General features: G+C 40.9%; 1 protein-coding gene across 1 annotated transcript in view; it reads right to left on the bottom strand.

Moving 5' to 3' along the window:
- LOC138969681 (uncharacterized) overlaps positions 1–14,675 on the bottom strand; it is a 39,624-nt gene extending 24,949 nt beyond the window's left edge. Inside the window, exons 1-5 of the mRNA XM_070342539.1 lie at positions 14,569–14,675; positions 10,073–10,116; positions 6,407–6,439; positions 2,275–2,405; positions 398–498 (exon numbers count right to left, since the gene is read on the bottom strand). Of these exons, the coding sequence (XP_070198640.1) occupies positions 398–498; positions 2,275–2,405; positions 6,407–6,439; positions 10,073–10,116; positions 14,569–14,619 (360 nt within the window). The 5' untranslated portion in view covers positions 14,620–14,675. The remainder of the gene's footprint in view (positions 1–397; positions 499–2,274; positions 2,406–6,406; positions 6,440–10,072; positions 10,117–14,568) is intronic.
- Between the last annotated feature and the right edge of the window lie 384 nt (positions 14,676–15,059).

The following is a 15,059-nucleotide window of genomic DNA, read 5'->3' as shown; positions in this document are numbered from 1 at the left end:
TCAATGCTTTCATGTGATTCGGAGTAAGAATATGTAATTTAATCATTTTCTAATGCCCTGAAAAAACCGTGGCAGATAAAAAAAATCTAAGCTTTCAGTCTCTAATTAGCAGAAATTTATCTTCCACTCTGTCAATTTTTGATCATGTATAAAGAAAACATTATTTTTTTAGATCTGTAAGTAGCAGAAGAAACTTTAGCCGATGCTTATCAATAACATAAACGTATTTCTAGGAATATTTTTCGCCCAAACTTTCAAGAATAATATAATTCAAGTGTATTATTGCTTCAACATTAATGCCTTACCACAAATTAATCATTTTGATTAGCTGGCTCCTTTAAGTTCAAAATATAAAGCAATGCCCCGATTCATGCATCACACTGCAATAAAAGCATACCTTGAAAGCCAGCACAGGGAACATAGACATCAGTGTGTCCATCATGACGTGTTCTTGGTCATCTGGCAGCAGCGCCAGCCCATTGTCAATGTCAAGCGAGCCTGCAAAAAAAAAAATGCACATGCAAAGTTTCCAGTCACGAAAAGGAAACTTCATAGAATCATAAAATAAATTAACAATGATAACATCTTCTGATTTGCAAACCCATTTATTTTAGAAGACAACCCAGATATCTTGTGGGCAGTAATTGTTAAACAGGAATCACCATTTTCCGTGAACCCAACGAACAAGTTTAACTGTACTTCAGTAAACACAAATTGCACCGAAACACAACAATGCGTACCATAATAAACTATACCAACACCACCCCCAGCTCTCTGATTTCTTTTGGTAGTACATTTTCATCACACCATCGTGGTCAGTTTCAGTCACAAGCAAAAGATCTGGAAATATTGTTCTGGAAAATGTTTTCACATTTGTTCAGGCATGAGTTACTGACTACTGTTGTAGGTCTTGGAACTCTAAAAGTAAAAAGCAACATACAGGTCTTATAAAGGAGTGTGCAAAATCGCAAAAGTTGTATTTCAAAACCCACATTTCTTTCTTTATTTGGTGTTTAACGTCGTTTTCAACCGTTCAAGGTTATATCGCGACGGGAAAGGGATAGAGCCACTTGTTAATTGTTTCTTGTTCCAGGGCCTAGCATTGGAAAAAGTGAGTTCAGCTTACAAAGGCGGGGATCTGCAGATTAAGATTGAGCAACTAAATTATGCCTTCACCAACATCTGCGTTTCAGTGGCCTGTGATAGCAGCGAAACCCTTGTTCGCGTAACCTATTTCTTTCCGGCACAATTGACAGTATGCTTTGCCAGAAATAGCAACCTTTCGGAGCCATAGTCCGTTTCGGCACATTACTTTTTCTGACTTGCCTTCCGCCTTCGGAACGAAATCCAGCCATTCCCACTTCCAGGAATACCTGGATTCTTTGTCACTGAATGGTTGACCACGTTCAACAATGTCGCTTCGAGACATTATTTCAAGTCTAGAGCCACAAAACACCGGCACAAAGCATGCTCGCGCGATGCCAGAGGAAGTGCGTGCTCAAGCAAACTATCAAACCGATTGAGAATTGAACCGAAAGGCGCACAAAACGAAAGCTGGGACTGTTTGGGTTTACCGTTTGGGAATAACAGGTTTTTGCATTTCGGCGTAAACCAAATCGAGTTCCGCGTACTGGAGATGTTATTTCGGCGTAAAGTAAGCCAAACGGCTTACAATGCTAGGCCCTGTTGTTCACAAAAGCACTAATAAAAAAATTGCTCCAGGGGCTTGCAACGTAGTACAATATATTACCTTACTGGGAGAATGCAAGTTTCCAGTACAAAGGACTTAACATTTCTTACATACTGCTTGACTAAAATCTTTACAAACATCGACTATATTTTTTTTAACTCATAACATTTTATTGATCCAACAAAGGAAATTAAATTAGTCATCAGCACATATAGGTCATTAATTAATAACTATAAAAGAATAAAAGAATAAAATTCATAAAACCCATGATATAAAAATACCCTTTTTTCTTGCACACCTGACACACCAATATTCTATACAAGAAACATTTAACAAGGGTAAAATGAGAAACAGAATCCGTTAGTCGCCTCTTACGACATGCTGGGGAGCATCGGGTAGATTTTTCCCCCCAACCCGCGGGGGGAAAAACCCACATTATAGGAACAACTTTAAAATGGTAACCAACCAAAATGTCAGGAACATTCCTGAAGAAAATAATATGCAAACAAACAAGTAAAATATGGTGCATGGTCACAAAGAAAAAAACATTGAGATAGTCTTGTAAAACTAAAAGAGCAACTTACGCCTTGAACCTTGTTGGTAAGACTTGCGTCGATCTGTGACCACGGACCCCTCTGCGATGTTGCTTAGGAGCCCTTTCATGTCATGCAATCTTTCTTTCAAATCTCCATTCGACAAGACCATTGTTGGTCTCCTGCAATATAATAAATAGTTTGTTGCTGCTTTTATGGTCTTGCAGGAGACTGGGGCCAAAGCAGGACCCCAGTGGGTTAGATCTTGCAGGAGACTGGGGCCAAAGCAGGACCCCAGTGGGTTAGATCTTGCAGGAGACTGGGGCCAAAGCAGGACCCCAGTGGGTTAGATCTTGCCATGAGACTGGGGCCAAAGCAGGACCCCAGTGGGTTAGATCTTGCCATGAGACTGGGGCCAAAGCAGGACCCCAGTGGGTTAGATCTTGCCATGAGACTTGCACATGAGCACAACGGGGATCACTGTGCACAAGAAATTAGTTCACTAGCTGTGCAGACAAAAACATTTGTACAACTTAAATTAATGCAAACACCTCTCACTGATAGTGGTAACAAAATTCTTCCACATTGTCAGGATCAAAATGCCATCAGTGTTGTTGTTTAAATGGGGTCGGCCCGCTATTGCGCGGGTCCTCAATTGCGCGGGTCTGCTATTGCGTGGGGCCGCTATTGCGCAGTGACTATTTGTCATTCAACCAATCTCTCACAGTGTAACAGAAATACCCAAAGCCAAGAGACACAGCCTAGAGAATACTGTGCTGACAATCATTCAAACGTGTTCCAAGTCGGTTTCATGGCAAAGACTATATGTATATTATTAAACAACAAAAGAAAATAAAGATAATGATTTTTCATGGTGTTGCGTAATTTTTAAATTAAACTTGGCCAAACAATTATTACAACTAATTTCAAACCCAAATTAAAACATTAATTCCTGTGTCATTTCTTTAAAACTGTATAATTGTGCCAGTTAAGGGCGTTCACTTAACCTTCCGGATCACCTTTTGGATTAAATATTTCTTTTACCTGGATCACGTGACCGCCGCTCAAGTAAGGGTACCCTCAAAATCGACCAGACAAAAACGGCAGAGCCGAATGAAAAATCGACAAAAAATCACAATAGGCAAAACTTTCCAACTTTGACATACGAGAAGAAAGTCAAACCAATGATCTACCCTGAACAGATTGTTTTGTTTTGCTACCTTGCGTATTTCGCGTGCTATGCTATTCCTACTGATGCAGGTGTCGATCGCAAGAGCGGTCAAAACCGTGACTTTTTGCGTCATTTTTTTAGGGGTATCATGACGAAAAAGGATGCACTTTAGCAATGACTTGGTGGATTGCTTTGAAACTTTCAGAATCCTTTACCAACATACTACTACCGGCACGGTTGGCCTAGTGGTAAGGCGTCCGCCCCGTGATCGGGAGGTCGTGGGTTCGAACCCCGGCCGGGTCATACCTAAGACTTTAAAATTGGCAATCTAGTGGCTGCTCCGCCTGGCGTCTGGCATTATGGGGTTAGTGCTAGGACTGGTTGGTCCGGTGTCAGAATAATGTGACTGGGTGAGACATGAAGCCTGAGCTGCGACTTCTGTCTTGTGTGTGGCGCACGTTATATGTCAAAGCAGCACCGCCCTGATATGGCCCTTCGTGGTCGGCTGGGCGTTAAGCAAACAAACAAACAAACAAACAAACCAACATACTAGAGATACTTCGAGCAAAATTATGGAGTGTTACAACTTACAGGTGTTTGTTAAAATGTAATGCAATTTTTCAAAATAAGTTTTTAATCTCGTCATAGGATTGTTCACTTGAGTCCCAAAAATTCATGACTTTGCATGTCCTTAGAAAAATGATTGATACACACACTGCTCAAGTTTTATGTGCGTGTAAGCACTGACGCAAATTTGCTGGGCTTGTAAACACGCTACATATTTAAGCGATGATTCTGGTGCCACAGTGATGCCCAGCCAAGCGTGACCGTAGCATGTTTTAAGAGGCACGCAGCAATAACAGCTGTAAGCGCGAAACAGTGTGAACGTTCCATTTTTTTCTCATGTGTTTACATGACTAGCAAATTAACGCCAGCGGCTACACGCAAATGAAACTTAGACAGAATCATTTCTCTGTAGATATATGCAAAGTCATGAATTTTTTGGACACAAGTGAACAATCCTATGACAAGTTTAACAACATTTTCCGAAACATTGCGTCACATCTGGATAAACAACCGAAACAATCCAATCTTTCGCACGAAGTATCTCTAGTATGTTGGTAAAATATTCGGAAAGTTTCAAAGCAATCCACCAAGTTATTTCTAAAATGTGGCGCTTTTTGACATGATAGTAGATACCCATAAAAATTGACGTAAAACGTCCCGTTTTTGACTGCTCTTGCGATCGACACCTGCATCAGTAGGAATAGCATAGCACGCGAAATACGCAAGGTAGCAAAACAAAACAATCTGTTCAGGGTAGATCATTGGTTTGACTTTCTTCTCGTATGTCAAAGTTGGAAAGTTTTGCCTATTGTGATTTTTTGTCGATTTTTTTATTCGGCTCTTCCGTTTTTGTCTGGTCGATTTTGAGGGTACCCTTACTTGAGCGGCTGTCACACGATCCATGTAAAAGAAATATTTAATCCAGAAGGTGATCTTGAAGGTTAAGTGAACGGCCTTAACTGGCATATACAGTTTTAAAGAAATGACACAGGAATTAATGCTTTAATTTGGGTTTGAAATTTGTTGCAATTACTGTGCTTTGATTATTGACTGAGAAGAATCTTCCGATGACACTAGTTCATTTCACTACGCGACTGCAGATCTGCAAGGAAACTTATGGCAGGGGAAATAAGCTTAACTGAAGACGAATAAGCGGAGTAACTGTTCTTCAACGGATTGCTCTCACTGATCTAAATATTTAGATCTTGTCATCTGCTAGTCTGCTAGTAAGTAGTCTTCGGTCGTGTGAAAGTCACATCTATTTCGACTGTGTGCATCGATCCGTGTAGTCTTCTTCTTCTTCTTCTGCGTTCGTGGGCTAAAACTCCCACGTACATTCGTGTTTTTTGCACGAGTGGAATTTTACGTGTATGACCGTTTTTTACCCCGCCATTTAGGCAGCCATATGCCGTTTTCGGAGGAAGCATGCTGGGTATTTTCGTGTTTCTATAACCCACCGAACTCTGACATGGATTACAGGATCTTTTTCGTGCGCACTTCATCTTGTGCTTGCGTGTACACACGGGGGTGTTCGGACACCGAGGAGAGTCTGCACACAAAGTTGACTCTGAGAAATAAATCTCTCGCCGAACGTGGGGACGAACTCACGCTGACAGCGGCCAACTGGATACAAATCCAGCACGCTACCGACTGAGCTACATCCCCGCCCGATCCGTGTAGTGAAATGTTGATCTTTGATGATTTGGCAACATAACTTGGCTAAATGTGCTTCGAGTGTATCTCCCCGTTAACCGCATTTGAAAACGTCTTTTAACAAGACCATGTTTCGACAGCCCAGACGGGGAGGATCCTCGATAGCTCACAGGGTATATAATGTTTTCCGCCGTTTTTTGAAGAATCCTTTCAAATTTGCTATTCCAAAAGTACCCTATGACACGACTCGAGTGGCAAAGAACATTCTCTGCGATTCCTGTCTCAGTCCGTGCAGCCGTTTCGGGTCCTATTGTCATCATACAAACATACACACAGACACACAAGAACCAGCTTTAAAAGTTAGATTATGTAGGAACCATGTGAACCAGTGATTTTTTCTTATGTACAACAGATACTACAGTATTTCTGCTTTATGAAAAGCAATATTTCAAAAACAAAACTAGAGATTTGAATTTTGACCACTTTTCCCCTTTTCTGTCACCAGTACTGAAGAACAACTCACATGTAATACAGTTTCAAGCGAGCTATCTTTCGCGGGTGTATTTAATGTGCAAACAACTCTAAATATGGCAAAAGTGTCACGTGATAAGGCCTAAAAAAATAAATAGGTGTGGTTACGGTAACCCGACCTACCCTTAGTTTTCGATCTCCAAACCTAGACCACAAAATAACGTGGGTGACACAGTCACATAAAAAAACAAAAACAATTGATAACCTCAACATAAAACAACCAACTTTTTAACCTCACACACAAAAGACCAAATAACTTACACAACATTCTGTTCAGGTTCCCATGTGTTGTGTCTGCAAAATATGATATCATTATCAAAACAGAAAGCCTCAGCGAGTACAAAAATAAGTTAAGAGTTTTATTGCTATGAATAAATAGGAGAGATTTCATTAACTCATTCGAGGCGCGTCGGAACTGGAATTCCGACATCTGTGTTTAGCGTTGGCTGCGTGCCGGCACTTGAGTTCCGACGGATATCACGAATTTTTAACGGTGTAAACGGTCCTGCTGACCAAGGGAAACAACCCCTGCAATGAACTTCTATCTGTCTACAGTGGTACCATTCACTGTAAACAGTTCCTTCCCTTAAATTGTTGGGATTAATAAAAATTTTGTTGACGGTGTGCGACCCACGTGTTTTGACTTTTCCAAGATGGCGGATCGTTCTGCTGAGACGTAGTAACTTGAAAAGAGTGCTAGAACGTGTTATTCAGTACGGTTCTGATCTTGACCTCAGTGATGATGATAGTGGAGATGATATTTTAGATTCTGGTGACGATTTTGTGCCAATGGACGATCATTTGGGTGATGATTCGGGCAATGCAAGTGTCGATCATGACATTGTGTATGATGAACCCATGACGTAGAAAGTTTTTTTGTTTTGCTTCAAATTGGATATTTTGCGTGGATATGAAGACAACAAAAGGTATGTACTTTCAAATGTTTCATATATTTTCTAAAAGAGTAAGTTTCAAACTTTGCAAAAACATAAGGTATGTAAGGTTATCTTGTGTTGTTGATTTTTAATATTTTTTTCAAAATGGCTCTAAATCGCGCGTTGGCAGGGAACACAGGGGAAATTTAGCTGCGCCTCGAATGAGTTAATGATTGTACCGTATTTGGCGGACTACAAGCCGCGACTTTAAAAAATAAATAAATCGCATTGCGGCTTTTAAAAAGATGCGGCTAAAACGTTACCTAAACTTGAATAGCATTCACCTAATGGAAGTCGCCGCGGATTTTCATTTCGTTCGATTAGCGATTACCGGTACTTTATTAGCTCTCTACTCACGACTCGGCGCTTTTCTCTTTCTTTCGCAAATCTTCCTTTGTCAACAAGTCGTCGTGACAAGATAGCATACAGAGAAACACCAGATACATGTATCAGGATCTCGCGCGTGCGCGAGATTGAGTTTTTTTGTGTCTCGCGATAGTTGGAGGAGAGAGAGCCGCCATGTTGTGTTTTTGTCTGCTCAAAATCTACGCAAAAGTCGTAAATCATCCAAAAAAAGCTTATTCCCGGCGGAGTACATGTGTGTGCTGGTTACAAATTGTGTGTGTGTGATATTTTTCTTCAAACTTTCACTTTCCTTCTTTGTTTCACTTGTTTATTCTCGGAGCCGATTTCGCCAAATACCGTACTTTCGTTTGCCTGGTTGTTTTGATTGATTGACACGATCTGATTATATTTTGTTCGACGGCGGCTAATATAATGATGCGGCCTATACGTGGCTCGTCCCAATTTTTTTTTTTAAAGTCAGGGGTGCGGCTTATAAAACGGTGCGTCTTGTAATCCGTCAAATACGGTACATCAAAACCTGCGTTGAAAGGACACTCAAAAGAAAGGACACTCCCCAAACAATGGACAGTTCTGCAAGAACAATTGAATTCCTTCATTATTATTGTATTCTCTACTTCTGTTCAAAGAACACTTGGCTGACTTGCATTGAATTTTGAAAGGACAGATGTGTCCAAGTCCCAAAGGTGTAACTGCAAGTCCTTTCTTCACAGATGTTTCTGTATATATATATTTTTATTGCGTTTTTACGGGTCACATGACGAAACTGTAACTAACCATTGGTCAAACATGCACCCTATATCAATTGATATATCGCAGGAAGTCGTCATAGCCAAGTGATATCTCGCAGGAAGTGACTAATCACTTATGGGCTCCATCTTTAGACGGTCACTTCAAAAACAGTGGAGCGAGATATTTCCCATAAACATTCTTTGATGAAGAATTGAGTACACAACAAGCGAAAAGGCAAATCGTCAAAAAAGAGAAAAGCATGCCCAATCTTTTGTACGCAGTCATGTGTCCTAGAAATTGGATCTGAAGTCTTACCGACGGGGGTTGCATTGAATGGCAATTTAGCAGAAAAAACAACAAGAAACAAGCAGCAGACACTTGTGAGAACTGGGTAACTTTGACTACAATTTGAAAGAGATTTCACCCCCTAGCGAGATAGAAGCAAAAGTGTCTGCATGCACAATGGTTTACACCGCACCAGCCCTGAGATTAAAATGTAACTGACTTGACTCGATGAAGAAAACAGAGGGAATGAAAGGGAGAGAGACTGGAAGAGGTCACATTCACTGTGCATAATTCCTACCTGGATCATTGCGACTCGCGCATTGTTACATAATCGCAAGTCTTTCAGCAGGAACAGTTCTGTGAAAGTAAAGACAATTCTCTGAAATTCTGATCACTTCAGTGAAAACGACCACCCGAGTTGTCGAGAAGAAGTTCTGAAACACGTCACGTTCCAAATCAAAAGACGACATTCTATTCTCTTACGTCACTATTCTTGGTTTACGGTACCATTCGGCGGCTTTGCTACAAGTATGCCATAGTCTTGGTTGGCCGAGACCTTGAGGTGATCCCAAAGAAGACTCCTTAGCAGCTACCGACGGGAGGTTTACGGAAGAGCCTGTCTTGTTTATTTTGAAAAAGGATGCATGAAACTGTCCAAAACAAAACACAATAAATTCGTTATCGTTAGATGTGGCTGTGATATCCACATTTATCAGTCACAATGTCTCAAAAGGCGGAAACATATCAGATCTCAGGTTACGCCTCGATCTGATATGATTCCTCCTTTCTCGACATTAACTACTAAAATATCTCTAAATAAACAAACATCCTTTCAAAATCAGTTGTTTCAATTCAATTCTATTTCACCTTTTTTGTGACGAAGACATAAATTATCATACATTGATTTGAAGTCAATCGGATGTGACTCATAAGATCATTTGTAAATCAAGTAATGCACTTGGTATCATTTAAACTGTCATGAAAATAAATTCTTAGATTTGAAATTAGCATAGTCACTTAACCTTTTAACTACCATACCGCCCGATACCGCCCGTCTTCCGCCATTGCCGCTATTCCCATACCGCCCGATACCGCCCCTCGCCGGTGTAGCGTCTGTTTCGGTTGTTTGCGGTTGTTGTGCGCGAGCAGTAGTAATAAGACGGTTGCAAATGCATTGTGGGATTGTCTCACTTCCGCCAAGTTGTGTTTGCAAGTGCTTTCGACTTCAGTGCGAGTTTCAATCGATCTTTTTTCACGGGATTTTTTTGTGCGTGTCTCCGACATGGATTCCGAGGACAGCGATCCAGAGTTCACTGCTCTGCTGGATAATCTCATCGAAAATCGACATGAATTGGAAGATTCTGGCTCCGACATCAGCGTTAGTTCAGTGAACACCGCTGATTTGACTGACTTCGATCATTTATCAATCTGACTACTAGAAGCTGAGTAATAATAATTTAAACAAACATACTCGTTTTTGACTGTCTTTGCTCAAAATAACTTGGGAGCTGAGGGATTCTACAGTAAAAAAAAATTGGTAGTTAAAAGGTTAAAGCATCACACAATAGATAGTGAATGTGTAGTATATCAAAAGCCGTGCATATATACTTACTCAGAGGACCACCCTTTCCATTTAACAAGACACTCCTTTTGTCCCTGCAATTGTAAAAGAGAAAGACAAATGTGAACATAGAAATGCATATCTTTAGTTATCAGCATTGGGCAACACAAACTTGCACTTTGGATCATCAGGGGCGGAATGTATGTGTCGGGGATAGAGACTTTAGCCCGGGCTAAACTCTATTCTCGAGCTTAATCAGCCCACTGCATAGCTGACAACTTTTCCCAGATAAAAATTGGGAGGAATGAGCGTCTCGGCGCCAAGCCGACGGAGCGAAGCGCCTAGAATGATAAGGGGGTCCGAGGGCATGCCCCCCCCCCCCCCCCACCCCGGAAATTTTTGAAAAAAAAGGATGCAATACGGTGCAATCTGGTGCATTCTGAGGATTATAATTGCCAGTTTCTGGCAGCACATTTTGTCACAAAAAAGGAAGAATGAGCTGGAGAGAGAGTAGATGTAGTGACTTACCAATGCACGTCAAGCTTCCTTCTACAGTATTTCATACTTCTTGACAGTCACATCTTCCAATGGTGTGGGGGAAGATATCTTTTGCTATCACAGTTCACAACAGCACCAAAATCATAGTTCATGTTAGTTATTTCCTTGAGTTTATTTCACAATCCAAAAGTCACAACACACTATACCTTCCAGGGGTATGAAGGAGATTGCTGTTGCCATCAGGCATCACAGTTCACAACAGTTGGTGCAAAACGCGAAATGTATGCCGCGTCTTGTCGATTCGCAGATGAAGTCATACTCTTGTTTGTAACTTTTGAAATTTTACAAGAACTTTTGGGCCGACTTTCGGCCGCTGGACCGTTGTTTTCTTCATTTTGTGGTCGTCTAGCTAGCTGCTGCTGCTTCTTCTTCTGCTTCTCATCCACATTCGACTGAAGCGCATGCGCCAGCCACAAATCTCGCCTATTCTCGTTTAGTTTCGATCACATTCACAGCGTTTGTGTGACGAAGCCTCGCGCTGAACGAGATTTCAGAAGTGAAACTATGCCAAGTACAGGCGCTTGAAAATACACTCCAGTCATAATAACTATACTCGAATTTTTTTTATTCGGGAAACTTTTGTTAAATCCGGGACTGGACATAAAATTGGGAATTTCCCGGTTTTCTAGGGAGGGTTGGCAGCTATGCCACTGTAAAAATATCCCAACGCATGAGTCAAGGTTAGCTCTATCCTCGCGCTAAAATCCGCGTCAAACTATCCCTTCGTTTTGAAGCTGACAAAGTCTTTTATCCCGAGGTTAGTTGAAAAACAACATGGCGGCGGTCGCACTTCAAGTTCAAGTGCGAAGAAACCATGTTTTCAGTTTTACATACAGGAATAACCTGTTTAATGTGTTTGATGTATTTGATAATGAACTGTAAAAAAACAATGTCGGTTTTGCCGCGGAAATTTGTGTGATCACTGACTGTGTTCAAAACGAATTTGAGCTTCAAATCGAAATGGTGATCCACCCAACCACTCCCTTTTCCCCGAACTTACTTCACTTGAATCCTAGAACAAAATAATGTCCTTGATGCGCCGCATTCCGCCTTACCAAACGTGATTTTGCTCAAGAAAACAACAACGCGAAGAAAACAATAGCACCAGAACAAGACCGGAACCAAGTTCGAAGAAACATTTTGTCACGTTTTTCATGACGTCAAGGTCATTTAGAACAGAGCCACGTCACCTTTCGAACGTGGATTCCTGAATTTAGAACGGCCTTGACAATAACAATTGACATTCTATCATGCGCAGAGATGCGGAAATCCCCATGCCAAAAATAGATTGACGAGAAAGCTCAGGTTAGTTACCTTTTCTGTAGTCTTGACACATGCATTGCGCTAAAGTATTGATGATATCCTGGGGATAGATAAGTCCGAGCTAAGCTTTTATCCCAGGTTAAGGCCGTGAAAAGTAGGATATGCGCCGAAATGGCTGCGATCTGCTGGTCAATGTGAATGCGTGATGTATTGTGTAAAAAATTCCATCTCACACGGCATAAATAGATCCCTGCGCCTTGAGTCCGAGTCTGGAGATACGCGCGCGATATAAGACTTCATATATAATAAGGTAGACCTTGATACATACATTCCGGCCCTGATCATTAACAGTTACATTCCCATGTACAGGCAAGGTACTCTGCAAATGTAGTGTTCAAGGAAAGTGGGGGTTTCGCGGTTAAAGCTGTGGTCTATTTATGACTTTCCGAGGCCACGAAGTTGAAAAATAGGGATACAGTCATGTACAGAATTCTGTACAGCAAACGCTACCCGAAACCGCACCTATACGGCGTGTATGACCTTGAGAGCTTCAGTCAACGCTTGAATTTTGGAGGGATAAAACATCCGGTTTGCTCTCTCAAGACTAATCATATTTTATCTTCAAGAGAGATCAAGGGGAAAAAATAAACGCCCCAGCGAAGATTCGAACTCTCGACCTCGAGACTTTTTGTCTCATGTCCTAACCAATAGGCTACTGCGCCAATTGAGAAAAAGAAGGAAAAACATTGATATGATTGAATTAATGTTATGTTATTCTCGAAGCAGTCGCTGCCCTACACGCCACCAGGCGTGAAAGGCAGTAAGTAATTCTCGAAGCAGCATGATTTATATCTCTATCCGCCCATTGTTCAGAAGTGAATACATGTATAACTATTTCTTAGATGTCTGGTTTCAACTGCACAGAGCTTTGGAGAGATTCAATTACTGTTCTTGCATGTTGTAAGTATCGCAGCTAATTGCATGGCGCGAATGTCATGTAGCATGACGGTGTACATACACATGTACTGTGATTCCGTGAAACATGTTTGCAAATAAAGGCACATTTAAATGTCAATTTTTACGTTTTTGCAACGCATGAATGGTAATTCAAGCGTAGAATGATATAAAATTATCTTCTTTTTTTTTACATTTAGTCAAGTTTTGACTAAATGTTTTAACGTAGAGGGGGGAATCGAGACAAGGGTCGTGGTGTATGTGTGTGTGTGTGTCATTTTTTTGATAAATGTCTTTGATGACGTCATATCCGGCTTTTCGTGAAAGTTGAGGCGGCACTGTCACGCCCTCATTTTTCAACCAAATTGGTTGAAATTTTGGTCAAGTAATCTTCGACGAAGCCCGGACTTCGGCATTGCATTTCAGCGTGGTGGCTTAAAAATTAATTAATGACTTTGGTCATTAAAAATCTGAAAATTGTAAAAAAAAATATTTTTTTTATAAAACGATCCAAATTTACGTTCATCTTATTCTCCATCATTTGCTGATTCCAAAAACATATAAATTTTTACGTTATATTTGGATTAAAAACAAGCTCTGAAAATTAAATATATAAAAATTATTATCAAAATTAAATGTTCGAAATCAATTTAAAAACACTTTCATCTTATTCCTTGTCGGTTCCTGATTCCAAAAACATATAGATATGATATGTTTGGATTAAAAACACGCTCAGAAAGTTAAAACGAAGAGAGGTACAGAAAAGCGTGCTATCCTTCTCAGCGCAACTACTACCCCGCTCTTCTTGTCAATTTCACTGCCTTTGCCGTGAGCGGTGGACTGACGATGCTACGAGTATACGGTCTTGCTGCGTTGCATTGCGTTCAGTTTCATTCTGTGAGTTCGACAGCTACTTGACTAAATGTTGTATTTTCGCCTTACACGACTTGTTTTATCTTTGACAACACTGGTGAAGTGGCCTAGCGGTTAAGACATCGGCCCCGACATTTCGAGGCCCCGAGGCCTTGAGTTCGAATCCCTGCCAAGTCGTTTATATTTTCTGCTCGATCCTTCTTGACAATTATGCTCAGCTCTGCGAGAGCAAACCAGATGTTACCACTGCAAAATTCAAGCGTTGACTGAAGCTCTCAAGGTCGTACACGCCGTATAGGTGGGGTTTCGGGTAGTGTTTGCTGTACAGAAATCTGTACATGATTTTGTCCCTATTTTTCAACCTCGTAGCCCCGGAAAGTCATAAATAGACCACAGCTTTAAGGAGAAAAAAGGTGGGGTGGGGGGGGGGGTTCTGTGAATAGGTGAAAAGCTAGCACTGTAGTAGAATCACAGGCGGAAGGTATCGTCTTTCTGTGATAGTAGTAGTCCAGTGGACGATACCTTCCGCCTGTGGTAGAATGCCAAGATGCGAAGATGACCAACAGAGGTCCCTGCAACGTTCCAGATCCAGAACAAAGCTGCAAGTAATGCTGTCATTGTAACACCCTGGTAAATCAAAACCAGATATTTTCTATTCAACTAACAACTGTCAAGTTTGAAGCTTAATTAGAAAAACAAAATGTCAACATTTTTGTGTTTTTTTTTGTCAAAGAGGAAAATCTAGATTTTCGAGTGAAAGAAGCACACTTTTGAATCCACGTGGGAGCATTTTTGCTGAGGTCAGCACTCATCTCCATCTTCAAGATCTCCGCCTTCGCCTGCGCTTGGTCCATAACACTACACAACAACCAAATATCAGAATAATGTCAATCGCTTACCTTTCTGTATCGTGTTTTTAGTATTCTTTCAACGTCGCACAGTTCGGCCATGGTCTACGACTACCGTCTTTCGCTCAATACAACCAGAGGGAGTGCCGCTGTTGGCGATACGAGTTGCTTGATAGTGGAATCGACCGAAACCAACCGAAATTTTGTCGGCATGGCAAAATATAAAACTCAGTTAATCATTTAATGTATTTTTTGTGGATTTGTTAAAGTATTTAGAACGAGACATATTAATCATGCCTTGGAGTGTCGGAGGAGGGTTTGAGGGGTTCTGGGTTGTTTCGTATTTTGAACACAACGCCTCGTAAGCATCGCAGAATTTGGGAAGCGTTGTGTTCAAGATGGGATGTTTCGGTATTAAGTTACAAGTTTATCAAAAATATTCAAATAATATTCCCAGTCAAAACAGAATATTGATAAACTTGTGACTAAGAAGATGTAACTAACTGACTGCGAATATCTACAAATCCTTGCAGGGGTATTCA

The sequence above is a fragment of the Littorina saxatilis genome, linkage group LG6, assembly GCF_037325665.1.
Source record: "Littorina saxatilis isolate snail1 linkage group LG6, US_GU_Lsax_2.0, whole genome shotgun sequence".
Classification (NCBI taxonomy): domain Eukaryota; kingdom Metazoa; phylum Mollusca; class Gastropoda; order Littorinimorpha; family Littorinidae; genus Littorina; species Littorina saxatilis.
This window is presented reverse-complemented; position numbering and strand designations above follow the sequence as displayed.